The sequence below is a fragment of the Miscanthus floridulus genome, chromosome 10, assembly GCF_019320115.1.
Source record: "Miscanthus floridulus cultivar M001 chromosome 10, ASM1932011v1, whole genome shotgun sequence".
NCBI classification, from domain to species: Eukaryota; Viridiplantae; Streptophyta; class Magnoliopsida; order Poales; family Poaceae; genus Miscanthus; species Miscanthus floridulus.
In genome coordinates this window covers 97,782,617-97,802,137 of record NC_089589.1, presented here as the reverse complement: position 1 = coordinate 97,802,137, position 19,521 = coordinate 97,782,617, and the positions used below count along the sequence as shown (strand labels likewise).

At 43.7% G+C, this 19,521-nt stretch overlaps 1 protein-coding gene across 1 annotated transcript; it reads right to left on the bottom strand.

Moving 5' to 3' along the window:
* Positions 1 to 1,885: 1,885 nt before the first annotated feature.
* LOC136489114 (uncharacterized) lies at positions 1,886 to 2,797 on the bottom strand. Its single transcript, XM_066485836.1, has 2 exons — positions 2,595 to 2,797; positions 1,886 to 2,483 (listed from the first exon to the last, which is right to left on the bottom strand). Exons 1-2 carry the CDS (start codon positions 2,795 to 2,797, stop codon positions 1,886 to 1,888), a joined length of 801 nt encoding a protein of 266 aa, XP_066341933.1.
* Between the last annotated feature and the right edge of the window lie 16,724 nt (positions 2,798 to 19,521).

Here is a 19,521-nt window from a genome sequence, read left to right as displayed (position 1 = left end):
GGCGGCTCAACCTATAGGGGTGCAGCAGCCATGGGCAGGGAGCTGGCACGGCCTAAAGTAGTGGGTGTACCTACAGAATGAATAGGAGCTGGTGGAGGCTCATTATTAGTTAGAAAATCAAGCTCGTCGGGTGGAGGAGATGATCGGTGATGGAAGAAAGGAAAAAGGGATTCGTCAAAAATAACATGGCGAGAGATGATGACCCGGTTGGAGGTGAGATCAAGGCAGCGATAACCTTTGTGATCAGGGGAATAACCAAGAAATACGCACAAAGTAGAGCGAGGAGCAAGCTTATGTGGGGCAGTGGCAATGAGATTAGGATAGCAGGCACACCCAAAGACCCGAAGTTCATGGTAGGAAGGGTGAGTGGCATGGAGGACGAAGTAGGGTGTGGACAGACCCAACGTCTTGGTGGGAAGACGGTTGATCAGATAGGTGGCAGTGGCAAGAGTGTCCACCCAATAGGAGGGAGACATAGATGCTTGAAACAGTAAGGTGCGGATGACATTATTTGTGGTGCGAAGGATGCGCTCAGCCTTGCCGTTTTGCTGTGAGGTGTATGGACAAGACATACGCAGGGAAACGCCTTTGGCAAGAAAGAAAGCGCAAGAGGAAGAGTTGTCAAACTCACGGTCGTTATCGCATTGGATGGATTTTATGGGGCATCCAAACTGAGAGGAGACATAGGCGAAAAAATTAGAGAGAGTGGAAAAAGTGTCGGATTTTAGGCGAAGAGGGAAAGTCCATAGAAAATGCGAGTAGTCATCAAGTATAACTAAATAGTACTTAAAACTAGAAATGCTGAGTACAGGAGAGGTCCACAAATCACAATGAACTAAATCAAAGGGTTTGGATGCCCTGGACATCGAACTAGTGAAAGGTAACCGAACATGTCGTCCAAGCTGACAAGCATGACATAAAGAGGTGTCGCCGGGCTTGCTGCAGATAATAGAGGAGGACTGAGCAAGGTGTTGGAAAGCATCCTTGCCGGGGTGACCAAGGCGACAGTGTCAATCGATCATCGACGGGGTGGTGACAAGAGCGCAGGAGTTGGACGATGATGATGGCAGTTGTAGGGTGTAGAGAGGTCCCGAGCTATTGCTGCGAAGGAGGATGGTGCCCGTGCATAGGTCCTTTACAGAAATGCCAACAGGGTCAAATTCAACAGAAACATGGTTATCAATGGTGAATTGACAAACAAAGAGAAGATTTTTGATGATGTCAGGAGCAAGGAGAACATTGTTGAGGCGAAAGGGACCGGGAAGGGTGGAGTAGCCGGTGCCAACCACAGGGAGAGTGGCACCGTTGCCAACAACAATGGAAGAGGGAAAGGTGGAGGAAGAGGATAAGGTAACCATACCGGGGTTGGATGCGATGTGGGAGGAAGCTCTGGAATCGACAACCCAATCGCTGCTGCCTGGTGGTGTAAGGGTCACAGTGCTAAAAGCGTTGGCGAGGGAGTGTGGATCCCAAGGTGCCCATGCAGGAGGGGGTGCCTGAACCGGTGCCTGGGAGTACAGACCAGGGCCCGATGTGGAGTATGGTGGAGGAGCCGGAGCCATAGCAGCCATCAGAGCTTGCTGTTGGTGTGGAGGGAAGCCGGCGCGAGGCGGTGGAGCATGAGGACCTCCTGGGTTGGAGCCGGGCCACATATGGATGGACCCAGTCCATGGATTGAACACGGAGGGCCATGGCAAGCCTCTAGGGCTGCCTTGGCCACCTCCAGAGCCGCCTTGGCCACGCCCACCGCGGCGACGGCGCCCACGTCCGCTGCTAAAAGGGGTGCCCCCAGTAGAGGGAGATCCCTGAGGGGGGGCGTGGTGGCGCGGGAAGTGGAGGCGTAGGGGGCTTGCTGGTTGGTGTAGCGAGAAGCAACTAGGGAGGACTAGGGAGGAGCCATAGGCTGCTCCATGTTGAGTTTAGCAAGGCGCAGGTCTGCGCGAACGTTGCTGAAGGAAGGAAACGGCTTCTGGCGAGTGATCAGCTGTGCCATGAACTGAAACCGTTCGTTGAGGCCGTGCAGGACGTTCAAGACGAGCGTACGGTCACTGATGGGCTCGCCAAGATCAGCAAGGGCATCAGCCTTGGTCTTCATCTGGCGGCAGTAGTCGTCGATGGAGAGGGCGCCTTGAGAGAGGTTGCGAAATTCAGCATCAAGAAGGAGTGCTCGGGATTCATGATTTCCTAGGAACTGATTCTCGACCCCGAGCCAAGCCGCCCGGGCAGTGGTGCCAGCGTGCTCGTGGACGATGTCTAGAAGGTCGGGGGAGATGGTGTTGAAAGTCCAGGAGACGACCACGCAGTCCATGCGAGACCATGCCGGATTGTCGGGGCGGGCGTCATCGCTGAGGACATGATCCCTCAGGGAGAACCGCCCGAGGGTGAGGAGGAAGTAGTCGCGCCACTTGGAGTAGTTCGATGATGACTGGAGTTCGAGGACGATGGGGATCAGGTGCTTGATGTTCTGGACAGCAGCCGCCTGGCTGTGGAGATGAGCAATGGCCGCGGCTTCAAAGTGGGCGTCATCGGTGCGAACATCGTCGTCCTTGAGCAGCTCCGCGCGAAAATGATGGCGGAGGACGGCAGCCTGCTACTCTAGGGCGTCAGCCTGCGTGCGCTCTTGGTCAAGAGCAGCGGCGGTAGACTTCAGGAGGTCGGCCTCCTGTTGGAGCTGCTGGCTGCGCTCGGCGTTGGAGGAGCGGATGGAGATGGCTTGGGCTTCCATTAGCTCGGCGGCGGAGGTAGCTTCATCATGAAGCTTGGCCGCAGCAGCTGTGGCCGAGAGACCGGTGGCCATGGGCGTAGGAACAGCGGGCGCAGCGGCCTGGGGGCGCGCGCGCGGCTGGGGAAGAGGGGCGGAAGTGGCATAGGACTCAAAAGTCTCGTGATACCATGATAGAAGCCTAACAGGCTGAGATATTATTCATTGGAGGGCTGAGATACAAGAGGGTTACATATATAGCCTAGGATACAGAGGTGCCCAAAGGGCCAGACCCGAAGGGGCCAGTTTAGACTAGAGGAGCCCAAAGGGCCAAGCCAGCCTAGAGGAGGTGGCGCATTCATATGTAGAGAGAAGCATTCACATAGAAACTAGATATTCTAACAGGGATGAATCTATCAGTGATGCATGGAGTTACTGCTGGGGGTCTTCAAGGTACAGCAGAGGGAAAGCCTATAATATTCTCATTGGTACCACTCCAGCTTCCCCCCTCTTCAAATGGTTGTGGGCTTCAAGCAACCTGGGCAATCACAAATTTTTCTTCTGGCTGCTCCTAAGAGATAGATTGAATACAAGAAACCTACTAAGGAGAAAGAACATGGATTTGGATGATTACAGCTGTGTCTTGTGTAGCTTGGGCTGTGAAGAAACTTGTTTCCGTCTCCTTTTTGAGTGTCCCTTTAGCAGAGATTGTTGGGCTACCATACCAATCAATTGGAACCTGAACCTCAGCCCCGTGGACATGATATTGCAAGCAAGAGCAGATTTTGATAATATCATCTTCAGGGAAATAGTCATCACAACATGCTAGGTGATTTGGACTACAACAAATAGAATTATATTTGACAATGGACAGAGATGAGTTTGGCTTGGTGTGCACCAAAGCTAAACCAGCTAGGAGCATCATTCTTAGTCTTTGGAGAGATAATTATTTGTAATGCCTTCCTTTTTTCTCTTTGGGCCTAGAAACCTTGTATTTTTTCTTTTGGTTCAGTCTGATTGTATATAACATTCTTTTATTTAATTGAAAAGCAGAAATATAGGTAGGGGATTCCCCTACTGGTTCGGTCAAAAAAAACACTGCCAAAAGTAAACCACCCAACAAATCATTTCATCAGCCGGCTTGAGACAGTTCCACGTGCGCCAGGGAATATATATGTTTATAAAGACTTTCCCAGTCGCTTTATTTCCAAAAGAATAAAAATAAAATTATGAGAGATAATTGATCTTGAATACAAGCATGATTCAGATCACTGGTTGTGATGCTTTTTTAGATAATGGAACAAGATTCCAGCCTCTACCACCCGAGGATGGTACACAACTGATAGTCACAGTACAAACCAAAGCTTTAAGGCTTACACAATCAGGAAGAAACAAAAGCAAGGTCTAGCCCGCATAGTGGGGGCACAAAAAAACAGAGAAACTAGGCCTCAATACGATTGGAGAAGTTCTAGCCAAACTTCGCAAAGGCTACCATGATCATAGTCTCCCACCATCTACCATCTGCAACCGTCCTTGAACAAAGGTTGCTCCTCCTCGCTACGCAGCATGGACCACCAACGGGTCCAATATGTCATCCTACAAATTACCTATATTGATGTGTTAGATTTAGCTTTATAAATACCATATCATTCCTATTCGAACATATCGACCAACATAGCACAACAGCTCCTAACAAAATTTGGTTTTTATGCTTTAAGCTTAAACCATGTAGCCAGGAACCAAACAAATCAGCAAAGCTAGAAGGTGGTTGTATTCCAAAAGTGATGTGCACAATATTCCAAACAAAGCATGCAAAGTGGCAATCAAAGAATAGATGTTGAATAGTTTCAACCGAACTACAAAGACAATATTTAACACTTCCCTACCAGTTCCTCTTGGCTAATTTATCTTTCGTAAGGGTTAACCCCTTCTTTAAATACCACATAAAAGGTTTTGCCAAACCCCCTCCTCATTAATCAGCCTAAACAACCACTTGCTCAGTAGACATTTATTCCGTAGGTCTAGATTAAGTATTCCTAGGCCACCAAAATCTTTTGTTGTGCAAAGGATACTCCACTTGGCAATACGGTATTTCTTTTTGTGCTCGTCACATTGCTAGAAAAAACATGAACAATAGTAATATATTTTTTGAAGGACTCCTCTAGGGACTTCAAAAAAAGATAACATAAAAATGGCTAAGCTAATTAGCATTGAATTAATGAGGACCAGTCTCCCCCAACAAAGAGTTGTTTACCTTTCCAGCTACAGAGTTTTTTCTAGATTTTTAGCTCAATACAAGCTCAGTCCTTGTTGGATAATTTTGTATGTTTCATTGGAATACCTAGGTACCGGAAAGGAAAACTTCCCAACCAGCATCCAAACAAACATGCATACTCTTGTTCACTGTCCTTGGCTACACCATAACAGAAAAGTTCAGTTTTGTGAAAATAAATTTTCAATCCTGATAATTACTCAAAGAATCTAAGCACAAGCTTTAGCTCCATGGCATGTATCATATCATGATCCAGAAATAAGATGGTGTCATCTGCATACTGCAGGATTGAAAGACCATCATCAACCAGATGTGGGACAACTCCCCTAACTCTTCTATTGGACTTAGCCCTGAGAATCAGAGTTGCTAAAATGTCATCCACCAAGTTAAATAAGATAGGAGACAAGGGGTCTCCCTGTCTTACACCTTTCTTGGTCTGGAAGAAATGTCCCACGTCATCATTTACTTTAATGTTTATACTGCTGCCCCTCACAATTTGATCTATCCAATTACACCATATTGGTGGGAAGCCCTTCATTCTTAAGGTCTGCTGGAGAAAAGACCATTTAACCTTATCATAGGCTTTCTCACAGTCTAGCTTTAAGATCACCCCATCTAATTTTTTCCTATGCATTTTGTGAATGGTCTCATGTAGGATAACCACCCCATCCAAAATATTCCTATCCTTCATGAAAGCTGACTGGGAGGGTTGAATCAACTTTTGAGCCACTAGGGCTATTCGGTTGGTCAACGCTTTGGTGAAATTTTTAAAACTAACATTAAGCAAACAAATAGGTCGATATTATTGGATTTGTGCCACCTCTTTCTCTTTCGGTAGCAACATAATTGTACCGAAATTGAGACTATACAGGGGCAGGTTACCTTTGTGGAAATCATCAAAAAGGGGTAGAAGATCCCCTTTTATTAATTCTCAAAAACTTGACAGAACTCGGCTGGGAACTCATCAGGTCCAGGTGCTTTATTATGCTCCATTTGAAAAAAATGCCTATTTAACTTTTTTTTCTAAAAGATCAACCATTGAGACTTCATTTTTAAGTTGTGAGACTTGTGAAATGTCGTGTGTAGTAGACTCCACCAAAAAAAAGTGGTTACCAATCGGTTCACCAAACAAGCCTTTATAATAGTTAGTGATGAATTTCTTAAGATTTCCATCACCCTCGATTACTCCATCATCTTGGTCTAATCGGAAAATCCAAGTCTTTCTATGTTTGCCATTAGCCACCAGGTGAAAATACTTAGTATTACAGTCACCTGATAACAACCTAGTTATTTTGGCTCTTTGATACCATTTGACCTCCTCTTCTCGTAAGAGAAGAGACAGCCTCTGTTTATAATAATTTTTAAGATCAATTTTGACAGTTCTAATGGTGGTTTAATCATATGCCTACCTAAAGCCATAGAACTTCAACACGCCTCTGGCCAAAGAGTCACCATGTTCCCATCCATGCTTAGCTGACCAATGTTGCATACCTTGAACACCAAGAAGTTGCACGAGTTGGAAACTATTCCTACACTACGTGAGTTTTCTAATGTATTTCCCGAAAGAAAACCCTAGAATGCCTCTTGATTGAGACATAGAGTTTGGATTGAGCTTATGCCTACATAACAGCTCCAATCTCTAGGCAACCTTATAGGATGGCACCACAAGCAAGAGTTTGCAGAGATGAAGAAATAGTTGACTAACCTACTAGAAAAAGGGTATGCCTGACCTAGTTCCTCTCCTTTGGGATGCCTGGCCTCGTGTTTGAAACCAAGAAGGACAAGAGTACGTCTTTGGATGGTTGTGGGTTACATGCCTTTAAATGCCATGACAGTGAAGAACAAGTATCCACTCCCTAGAGATAGGACTAGAGCTAGGTTCTTTTCCAAGATGGACCTAATTAGGTAGGTTAAGGACATACCAAAGACAACTTTCTCGACTCTGTATGGTCTTTATGAGTACATGGTTATGTCATTTGGGGTCATAAATGATCCTGACATAATTCATGTATCTCATAAATTCCATTTTCTTCGAAAATGATGTGTTTGTTTTGATATTCATCAATGATATCCTGATTTCAACAAGTTACCTAGCGTGGATTCATGCCACAGCCACAATCAGATCGTTCCTGGGGCTTCTGACCAAAGTTGGAGGATCAGCAAGAAGAGGAAGGAAATGCATAGCGACGAGGAAGATGACGGCAAGGAGAATGATTTCTAAGAAGGTGATGAACCCACGTCTGCTAAGAAGCCAAGAGTTGTTTGGTCAGTTGAACTGCATCAGAAATTTATTGTGGCTTTCAACCACCTTGGAATTGATAGTAAGAACTGTCAACCCTCGCTTTTGCTTTTTATATATTGCAGCAACTCATTTTTGTTTTGTCCTTTATTTTGCTGCTGTTGCAGAAGCTGTACCAAAAAGAATTCTTGAGCTTATGAATGTGGAGAAACTCACCAGGGAACATGTCGCGAGCCATGTACAGGTATGGCATTGGCATGCACTCCTAACATTAACTAGATAATGCCCCGCGCATTGTTGCGGGAATTTTGTAGGAGGATTCATGGATAGTTCTTCTGGATTCAAGTGGAAGTGTTAACAATTAGTGTAACTCATTTCAAAGTTGTTATATACAATAAAATTATAATAATGCTTTTGTAGGGTAAAGAAATAGATAGGATCCATCCAAAATGGGGTAAGTTATATTCACGAAGATACATCATTGGATCACCATGATAGAAGTATTAATAATGGCATTCCTTCTTGAGTAACAATAATATTCCTAAGTAATAAAATTATAATGATTTGTGGATTATACAAATAGAGATAGGATTCATCCAAAAACGGGTAAGTTATATTCACGAAGATACATCATTGGATCACCATAATAGAAGTACTAATGAGATTTCTTCTTCTAATAATCAATAATATTTCTAATTTTAGATAGTGGGTATTGTATTCTACGAAGTGAAAATCACTTGATGCAAACTCCGTGGCAACAATTCAAATCAACCCAGAAAAGCTTGCAATCTCCTAGTACCATCGCAGGATGCATCCTATAGATATCAATCAAATATAATCCATATGCATGGTTCATAATTCAGAAAAAAAAAATGCTAACTAATCTTTGAACTCTAACATGAATAGTAAAATAAAAAATGTTTGGGCGTAAGAAACCACAATCAGGGAATAGCCTATGGACATCAGACATTACCTGCACGGAAAATGAATTGTCGTTTGTATCTTTGTATTGGGAGGCAAATAGCGTAGAGGAGAGAGAGAGAGACGAGAGAGACGACAGTGCATCTGTGACCGTGGTGTGCTGGTGTATATATATCAACTGTTACATAAATGGAGAAGGCAAAGCAATGCATGGTTAATGCCTAGTTGAGCATTTTGGTTGGCCTTAATGGGTAGTGGGATCCGTTCCTGCAGGCTAAGGGACAGGGACTTGCCATTGCGAACGTTCCTGCAGGCCAAGGGGTGGGGATTGTCGTTCTGAACTTTTGAAGGACAAAGGGCGCTCAGCATTGCATGCATGCGTTGGTGTGTGAGCCATACAGCTGACGTGGCTCTCTAAAATCACAGAGAAATCTTTAGTGGGGGTCTCCTAGATAGTAGATTGTTGTTACTGCTTTACTTCCTCCTCTGTCTATTTTTTAGCTTGTGATGGATATGAAGTTATGAACCAAAACCTTAATTGGAAGTCGGTCCAGCATCATGAGCCAAACCATCAGATTTTTTATTGTTAAAATATTCACTTACTTAATATCTATAAAAACAAGTGTTGCTTACCGTAGCTTAGTTTTGTGTTATGGCTGGTGCTAAAATATCATGAAAGATATTATTTCAATTTTGATGTTTTTGTGTTTGGGTATTTGTTCAGTTGGTTTGGAACAATTTACATAATTGGTGCAAATCCATGTTATTTAATTCCTCTGCAACCCTAAATATGGAAGTAGTTCATGCAAAAGTATATTGCTTACTCTGCTTTCGACCATGCCGATGAGTAGATTAAGGTTTTATACAAACTACTACAAATTTCCAGGTACAAGTTTACCTCATTTGCTTATGTTTCCAAATTTACCACCGTCAATCTACCATTTACCTTTAGTAAAAAAAGTATTGGACTAAGCTGGAAAGCAATCACCTATATTGTGGGAGATATGACCCTCGGTATCCATAAGACAAGACATGGGCTGCACCATCAGAGACGGCTCAGCCCACAAGATCAAGGCGTGCACGACACTGATCGATGTGCACCGCAAGATATTGTATAGTACCAAATAGGATACTTTCTTTGTAACCCTACCCCTCCAGAGTATATAAGGAGAGGCAGGGGTCCCCTAGTCGACATCTCCATAGATCTCATATTCAATACAATACACCAAAGATACAGGACGTAGGGTATTACGTCGATCAGACGACACGAACCTGTCTAAATCGCTGTCTCTATGCCTTGTGTCACCATCTGGTTCCTATCACACGCACCTCCACCGATCAATCTACCTTCGTGGGATACCCCTCGGAGGACTGCCGAGCATCTTTTGTCGACAGTTGGCGCCCACCGTGGGGCTCGAGCGCACTGATCCCTGGCGAACCAGATGGCGTAACTCAAGATCAACATCCTTCGCGGCAACTCGGCTGATCGCGTTGACATCCTTCGACAACCACGGCGCACGTCTTCGTACGTGGATTGACACCGCCAAGCTCCAATTACGTCTGTCCTACTCCGACACGATATCAACTTCGTTCCAGCCGTCAAGCGAGCCGCTAAGCGAGCTGCCCGCGTCGCCAACCCGATAACGCCATACGCCGCCGACCAGACATTCTGTCTAAAGCTAAATCATGCTTTAATATTTTTCTAAATATTCTCCAATCTTCGTATATCGCCATAATGTTTCTCCGAGTTGTTTTCTCCATGTTTGCTCTCCAAACGATTTTCTTTCATGTATACCATCTTAAAGATGACATACAACTAAGTCTAAGGCGAACCCCCAAACAGTCATGTTGACACTCGGATGTCCTCAGAGACGGCCCTATCTCCGGCTCATCCCTGCACGTGCACGAGTGTCTGCCCTCTACGTTATGGGTGGTCGGCAGCGGCTCCTTAGCGATGCTTTGTTCTTCCTACACGCACACGGGCTTTACGCTCCGCGTTATGGTTAACAGGCTAGTTAGGGCTGGAGACTCAGCTACACACTAACTGGTCGGACGGTTTGTATTGAAGACATCTTCAGAATAACACTAAGTGTTCACACCAACTGATCGTCGAGCCACATACGCTATTTCGTCACCATTGCTGATTCTTCTTCGGAGTTCATATATTTTTATATCATGTACTAACCGTTTTATATATTTGTATTACAGGATCATCGTCCAGGTGATCGGACCACCTGGTGCTCGGACTTCTCCACCAATCAACTGGTCGGACCGCTAGACTCATGGACTTCGTCGCCGACCAGTTGATCGGACTGTTCGTCGGTCACTTGTACTTAATGCTCACTTCATCGTCGACCAGTTGACTGGACTGTTCATCGCTCGTGCTTCATCGCCAGCTATGCCGAGGACTCCTCGGTGCTCAGACATCGTCTGCTACGTCCGAGACTCCTCGGTGCTCGAACATCGCCAGGTACGCCGGGGACTCCTCGGTGCTCGGACATCGTCAGCTACGCCGGGGACTCTTCGGTGCTCGGACATCGCCAGCTACGTCAGGGACTCCTCGGTGCTCGGACATCGCCAGCTACCACTACACCACAACACCAAGATTAGCGATAGATGGTCTGACGCTAAAAGCGGCTACAGCGATAGACAATCTGATGCTAAAAAGTTATAGCGACAGACTTTTGCAGACGGTGTAAATCCTATCGCTAAAAATCTTTAGTGCCAGACAATACTTTTAGCCACAGACAGTCTGCTATCCTGAATATTTATAGCGACAGATAGTCAATTGCTAGTTTTTAGCGACAGATGCTCTGTTACAAAGCATATACCGACAGACCATCCAATAGCCAATGTATTTATAGCGACAAATGGTTCAACAGGATGCTATAAATATACAAAAAAAAATAAATACAATTAGAAAAAACATTTAGCACATATCAAACCCACATTCAAGCTTAATGTCCATCACATAAAGATATAGAAACACATCCAACACATCATAGAGGTCAATACTTATATAACATATAACTTGTCTTGCACACCGTTTGATCCATCCAACAAAGTCAGGCACCAAAAGAATACATGAATGCACTCCCAGTAAGCAATAATAGTATTTTGTGTTAAACATACTAAGGTTTGTGCACACAATCATTTCAAGGAACTCAAAACCCAAAAGCAATGGCTTGCCAACACTCCATCAGGTTATGTGTGGAGAACCATTTTCCATAAACTCTTGTGCCCTTCCTGAAAAATATAATAACCATGTAATTAGGCAAGTGGAAACCAAAAGCAATGGCTTGCAAACAATTTATAGAATGTATGATTCTTTGTCCAAAGGTAATTCAATTTAGCATCCCACAAACAAAACAAAGTACAGATACTAGGAGCTGAAATGACACTATATATCAAAGCCGACAATCCCACAAGCAAAATTTTAATGATCTTAGTGGCTGATGCCACTTTCCGTTGCCATAGATATTTGCATGCATCTGTAATCTTGTTCTTGCTAAAATTTTAAAGAAACAAAGCTACCACGGACACAGTGATGCAGTCATTTATTAAAGATAGCAGCACCAACTATCACTTCATATGAGATTCTTGAGTCAATATAAAATTTAAGATGCAGATCCACAGTCGGCAGGAGACTTTTTCACAGAGCCACTAATATTTCACAGTGAAGCTTCATATATGCTCTAAAATAAAAGTTAGGGGTTGTCATAAGCTAACAACCTAGAGCTGTTATGAGGAAAGCTTAATTTTTCTCCAGACCTTATCTCATGAAAAAACAAGCTTAATTTTTTAACTAGCAAAAGAAACAGGCATTCAGCGTTGGAACAATAGGCCATATTGCAGAGCTCGGGCTTACAAGCTCAGGCTTGCAGAGAAGAGGAAGAAATAAGATCCTTGCCTTATGAGCTCCGGCTTGCAGAAGATCAATGGTGGCCTCGTCCTTCATCTCACTTAGCTCCTGCATCAAAAATGAGAACTCAACTTGATACAAGTAAACCAATTACCAACACTTGATACAATACACAGGAGATGATTGGGGAAAGACACTTAACATGGTACAATACACAGGAGAGCAATGCACATGATGACTGAATGGCTAGCTATATTCATTTACTACCATCACAGTAAAAGGAAAAAAATCCATGCTGATTCATTGAAGCCACAGATGACCATGTGTAAACTGAAGTTCAGAACTAACTGTTACTGTAACACCCTAGGTGTTTGGCTTCCACATAATTGCATGTCATTTCATAAACATATGCATCATCTATGTCATCATGCCATTTGTCACTGAAACATGCATATGCAACATTCGCATATTCTGTTTGTTCATACTTTCTTGCTTATGAATGGTAGTAGTGCAACATGTGAATGCAACATTAATTTCTCATACCTGGAAACATGGCACCATGGTAGGAATGTGGCAAGTTAAGCTTGCAACAAAAGTCATGCAACATATGAAACATTGCATTGCAACATATGAGTGAATTGCTTGTTTTAGTTGCTTTATCACATGTGATCATTAGAAGTGGTATACCAATTTGGTAAAGTGGTTGATCATGGTCTATTACACCTTAACTACACTTAGGTTACTTGTTGGAACATTGTTCATGTAGAGCAAAATGACCAAAATGCCCTCAAGTGAAGGTTTGACCAGAATTGACCCTTGGGGTGTCACTGTTTGACTGATTCAAAAGACCAACTTAGAAACCTTGCATGGCTTTACACTCTTTACAAAAGTTGTAGCTAATTTATTAAGAAACAAAAGTTGTTTTATGGCCAACTCATGAAAATGTGTGGAACATGGTCAAACATGGCCCACAAGTCAGAATTTCTTGCTGATTTCGTACTTAGAATTTTTCCTAAGTCTTTTTGTGTTTTGCAGTTTCGTGTACCCAACTGTTTCACCTTGTATCTCCCTAACAGAGCCAAACCAGCTCGAGCTCCTATAACAAGAGTTGTAGTTCACATATGGATGATCAACTTTGTTAACTATGGCATAGTCTAGATCGTCACGGATTAGGAGATAATCACCATTAAACCTACACTGTCAGTCATCGTCGATGAACCCTGAATCGCCGTTTTCTAAAAATGTTTAGTGACCGTCATGGCCGACCGATTCAGAAAGCTGATGCCACGTGGCGCCACTCATCGCCGCTCGCCTGAGCATGCAGGCCACGTGCCGTGGGCGCCCCGGCACGGCCAGCCGCGTCTTGAAGCCACCCCGCGCCTACCTGACACACTCGCCCGCCCCTGTTCGCATTTCTCCGCCTCCCGCAGCGCAGCGCCAAGCCACCGAAGCCGCCCGCCATTGCCGCCGAAACTTCGCCCTCGCCTAGCTCCCGCGTCTTGGCAAAAACATGTTGCCTAGCTCACCTAGAGCCCCGCCGTGATCCCCTCTCCCTTTTCCACCGTGATAGCGAGTCAATCGTGCATCGGTAAGGGCCAATCGCCGATTTTTCCCCACCACCACCTTGTTGGACCTCGCCGGAGTTAGCACTCCACGCGGCCAGCTCTCCTCGTGTCCTCCCATTCCTTCCTCTGTCTCGCGCTAGGCCATAGGAACACTGCCGAAGCTCGCTGAGTGAGCCACTAGGGCCATGACGCCGTAAGCTCACCGGAGCCGGTCCTACCGTGGCTGCGCGCCGCCGTGCTAGTCACCACCCCCCTTTGCTATGTCATTGCTGCAATGGTTGGTTCCTCTAGGTCCGCTAGGGTGAGGCGAACGCGTAGGCACCGTTGGTCTCACCGGAGAAGCCACCGACGGCGAGTCCCGCCGTCGTCTTCCTCCTTCCCCTGCTTCTCTCTCTGACGCGCGGGCCTCCTTGTCAGCCATCGTGGCTGAGGCAGGAGCCCAACGTGGGCCGCGCTAGCGCGCGCTTCACGGGCCGTCGTGTCCTTCGGGCCGGCCCAACAGCTATAGATTGTTTTCTTATTTGTTTTGTTTTTATTATTTCATAGATTTGTGTGATATTCAAAAATAGGTATTTCCTAGTATATAGATCCAAATGTTCTAGTTCTAATTTTGTTGAGTTCCTAGTATTGTCTAGTATTTAATAAAAATATTATATGAGCACATGTTTTAAAAATTCTGGATAAATTAAATAGGACTTTGAAATGTGTTTTTGGATACATGCAAACTTGTTTGAATTTTATCTTAAGTTTTTGTGGTTCAAAAATTATGAAATTTTGTGGGTAATCTATGCTTGCTTAGTAGAAGCTCTGGTTAAAATTTTAGAGCTAGTGCATGTATAGTTTTTGAGTTATAGAATTTCTTTTTATCAATGGATGGATCTTGTGTGAATTTTCATAATTTTTCTATAGATCCAGTGTAGGTAAAATTTGGTGAGTAAGGTTCTTATGCTAGAATGATGCTAGGAAAAATGAGAAATCTGTTGCTTGACACTTTTCATTAGGGTTTCCTAATTATACTAAAAATGGACATACCACTTATTATTTTGGATACAGCAAGTTCTGCTTGCTCAATGGCATTGAAATTTTTATGGTAGTCTATGTGAAGCATGAGATAGCTACTGTAATTTTTGTAGATTTTTATGAATAGTTTTACTATATATTGCTTTAATCACCTAATTAACTAAATAAATTGGAAAAGGATATTAAATAATTTATTTAGAAGTTAGCACTATACTTTCTAGTGTTCCTCTGGTATGCGCAACAAGTTGGTAAGCTTGGTTTGGTCAAATTAGGCTTTTGCATCATCGTTAAATAAATAAGTTAGTAACCCTGCCATTCTAGACAAATTCTAGGTTTACGGAATTTCGAGTTAGTTAACGTAAGTATCATGCTGTGATGTTTACAATTGTTTTGTAGAGAATTTCATAGCTTTCCAGAATGTCCTCATACAAGTCATTTGAAATTGTAGAACTCTGGTTGTGATTGAATTAAGGGACTACTTGTATGCATACGAAGCTTTAAATGTTAAATTATGTATACCGTTACTATTTCTAAGTTTATGGTAATGTTCTTAGGTGTTAGGCCTTTAACTGAAGATGAGCAGCTTTACCTTAGGTTATGCAAGTTAGGTAAGTTGATCTTGTTCTTCAAGTTAAGATTAGATACATGTTTTAAAGTGATTTGAATAGAGCTATTCTTAATCGGTAAACGAGTGTCCAGTGATGTTTCGTTAAACACTTACTGTGATTCATTCATCATGAGCATCATGTCATTCCTTATGCATCCATGATATTTATCTTGTGCATCGGCATGCAATAGGTGTTCCAGAGGGAGTTACGCTTTTGGAATTCGAGCCAGTGCTTCCGGAGGAGCAGCAGGAAGCTCAGGAGTAGGAGGTGCAGGCCCTCGAAGAAGGAGTCAACGAAGAAGTTCTTGAGTGCCTCGATCACCAACCTTCATCTTTTCTAAAAGGCAAGCCCCGGAGCATTCTAAGACTCCTATGTTTTCAAAATGGTTACTTTAAGTGTCTTTATTTATTGATGCATTAAGTGATAGGAATTGGATGCGAACACTTATTGCATATATATCTATTCCTTGGCCAGTGTACGTACCCTGAATCCTATTTAGGTCCAGGAGCAAATCAAAGCTTAGCCATGCTTAGATCAGTAAAAGTCAGGTGATTTCCTGTCACCTGCATATTAGAAAAATGTCTGGTCACGGTTGGTTATAATTGCTATCGTGGAGAATAACCATGTGTTAATAATGAATTGTGACCGGGCGGGAGGTCGATAGAGAAGCAACAAGGCAAGGAGGTCTTGGTTGTGGATCTATCCCCGTCTGTGTCGGTTAAGGACCGATTCGCTATACGTCCTCATGTCATGTTGAACGCATGCCTATCACTTAGTTGGCCGGATAACTCATTCCGACCGCGAAGCCGAGTAGCTCAACTCAGGCTGGAAGACCGAGAAGTGAAAGTGCGCACCCTGGCGGTAGTAAGGATGTGCGGGGAGCTATTGGCGTAGGTCGGAGGTGAGATTGACCACCTGGCAGAGTGGACTCCCTGAGGGTGCGGCGCTGCTCGGAGCCGCGATTCTTGAGATGTACCAAAGGTGACCTAAGGCTGCCTTCGCGAGGTATGCCTGGGTTTGTGTTAGGAATACCCCTCCAGCTGGATAGGAATCGATTCGAATCGCCGTCTCTCCCGGATAGTGAGAACTTGACTAAGCAGCGGTAACGTAGATGCACTTAATTGAACTTGATGGTTAAATCAATGATGATGATGATACAACATTATACCGGATATGGTTACTAATGTTTGGAGTTAATCAATTGCTTGCTCTAGTACAGGTGCTAATCTAGTTGATAGGTTAATATTGTTAAATTGCTGCTTACACATAAATCAAATTATGTTCTTGTATCACTAAAGCTGTTATGCAAAATGGTTGTCAAGCTAGATCCACCGATAAAGTCTTGCATAATCCTTGGTGTCATTTATTTCTGGTTTTCGACGGGTAAGTCTAGCTAAGTACCTTCTCGTACTCAAGGTTTATTTCCCCCTTATTGCAGATGACGTGCTCTATAACGGCTTCTGCAAGTATTGTCTCCACCCTGGGGGGGATGAAGACTAGATCATGGGCATGATCATCTATGTTATCTTATCTTACTGCTTTTGCTAGATATAACTATGGTACTGGCTTGTATTTGAACTAAGTGTGTGTGATGGTGTTAAACTACTTTGCTTCCGCTATTTGTGAACTTGTTTTGTAATAACTATGTGTACTCTGATGTATGTGGTACTTATGAACTACTTGTGAAATGGATGTAACATATGGCTTGTTATGTTGAATTACTGTGATCTTGGTTGTATACAAGTTGGTTTGAAATCCTTCGTGGTTTCAGTTGACTACCGGGTTTATATGGGTTCAAGTATGACGGTTTGATCACTCCGGTGATTGCTTTTGTACTTGTGCTCTTATAAATTGGTTGATTCTGTTACAGCTGGTATCAGAGCTAGATTCAACATTAAACGTGTCATATGTGTATTTAAAACAAAAGCTTTTGTTTGTGAAAATCAGTTTTGACAACTTATAGTTATCTTTATATAGGTGATCAAATCTGAAATTTTATCTAAGTATGCCAGTTGTCATATCCTCTATACCCAAATAAGGACTTTCAGGTGGCTTATTTAAGTAATAACTTTGGGGGGGGTAATTGTTTCATTTTATTTCGTCGTCCATACGGCGTGCTATTGTATGGATGCCATCCGTTTGGGTGGTAATGTATGGATCAATTGCCTCTACGCCTAGGTAAAGTGAGTTGTGAGAGCATGACCGTCCAACTGTCGGTCTAAGGGAGAGCTAGTTTTGGTTACCGGAATGTTTACATGTTGCACACATGTACATACGAAGGTACTTAATTGTGGGTGTATCAATCGGGTAGTGTTAGATACCGAAGTATATATATCCGGGGATGTATATATGGAGAGTATCTTAGTTTACTGCTTTCATTGCGTACTTATTTCTTTTGTTGGGATGGGCTGCAATGAAATTTTCTGCAGGTACACTAACAACGCAACATGTAGCTCGACTAGATACGTAGATGAGAGAACGTATGTATGCCACCGTTTATGTCGCTAGAATGTTAAATTTTCTTAAGATTCGTGAGGACGTATGGAACGTGCATGCATCATGTTTACTCATGCCATTACATTTGTGCATCACTCCCTCCCTTATCTTTAATTATTCCGTTATAGATTTCTCCTCCTGTAAGGTAATCCTCTCACACCCAAGTTGCAATGCTACTACTGATGGCCGCACTAGCACTACCGCCCTGGAGCAGCACATTCCTTCATGTGTTTGGCACCCCAACCCTATTGCGGATGGTGCTACATTTAGTAGGATACACGGAGCAGTCTCGTTATACTTAGAGGTGATCTCTGAAACTTGAAGTTGACCAAAAATTTGGCATGTGAGCGTATTCATCGCATGAATGTGTGGAGTAAAGTTATGGCGATGTTATGAGGATGAATTATTGTGCCTCTATTTATTGTAAGAAATTAATCTCTCCAATAAGTTCAGTTTGGCATAATTCTACAATTCGTCTGCATTGTATTTGACATCGTCCATCATTACTCACAAATGCGCTTCTGCAGATGTCGCGTAATCTGTGTTCAGGCCGTGGTGGGGGTAGTGGCGATGATGATCTTCCACCGCCACCTTTGCCCACGCCGTCTGATCTGTTTGCCATGCTCGTGGAAGGTCAGCGTGCGTTGGGTGATGCTATGCGTACCATGGCCCAGCATCAAGCCCAAGGCCGTAATCAACGACAGGGACCAGAGCCCAACCAGTTTAGTGATTTCAAGGAATTCCAAGATACCAAGCCACCCGTCTTCAAGGAAGCTGAAGAGCCACTCCAAGTAGAAGAGTGGCTAAACACGCTTGAGCACAAGTTCCGTTTGCTCAGGGTGACAGAGCAGATGAAGGCGGAGTATGCTTCGCATTAGCTACAAGGACCAGCAGGTATATGGTGGCAACATTATCGGTCCACCCTACCAGAAAATGACCAGATCACTTGGAATTGATTCCAGGAGGCTTTCAAGAGTCATTATATTCCTCCTGGGTTGATGGCCATAAAGCATAATGAGTTTGTGAAGTTGGTGCAGGGCACCAAGACACTCACTGAATATCTTCATGCCTTCAACCATCTGGCAAGGTATGCTCCAGAATTCGTTGATTCAGAAGCAAAGAAAATCGCTAGCTTTAAGAGAGGGATTAGTCCCAAACTGATAAAGTCCATGGGAAACAACAAGAGTATCACTTTCAATGAGTTCGTAAGCGATGCTCTTACTCAAGAGAATAACGATAATGTCTATGCCGCTTTCAAAAATTGCAAGAGGATCTTTGAGGTAGGTGTCTCTCAGGCTAGAACTCCAGTAGCAAAGACTCAGTTTCGCCCACTGACTACAGCCGTTCGGTACCAGCCTCCACAAAAGAAGAATCAGGCAAAGACTGGGTTCAAGAAGGCATTCACTGTACCTCTTCCAAAGGGTACCACAGGACCAGGAAATTCTTTTGTTCCACCAGCTAATAGGCCCTGCTAGAATTGTGGCAGGATAGGTCATTGGTCCAAGAATTGTCCGTATCCTCAGAAGAACAATCAGAAGCAAGGGAATTCTGGTGCTCGTCAAGGACATGTTAACTACACCAACGTGACCGAGATACCCTCAGGAGAGGTAGTCACCACGGGTAAGTTGCTTGTGAATCACCATCCGGCAGTTGTACTATTTGATTCTGGTGCTTCGCATTCATTTATGAGTCCAGCTTTTGCATCAAAATACAATCAGAAGGTAACTACAGTATCCACGGGTAGTTATTGCATTAGTGCAGCTGGAAGTAATATTTCGACCAATCAAATAGTGCTAGGGGTGAGTATTGAAATAGAGGGACGAGTGTTTATGGCTGA

Bases quoted from the DNA above. Each gene is read 5' to 3' on its own strand.
- LOC136489114 (XM_066485836.1), bottom strand. From the start codon at position 2,797: ATGGCCACCGGTCTCTCGGCCACAGCTGCTGCGGCCAAGCTTCATGAT. The intron at 2,484-2,594 runs GTAGCAGGCTGC...TCATCTCCACAG, and splicing joins ACGCAGGCTGACGCCCTAGA to CCAGGCGGCTGCTGTCCAGA.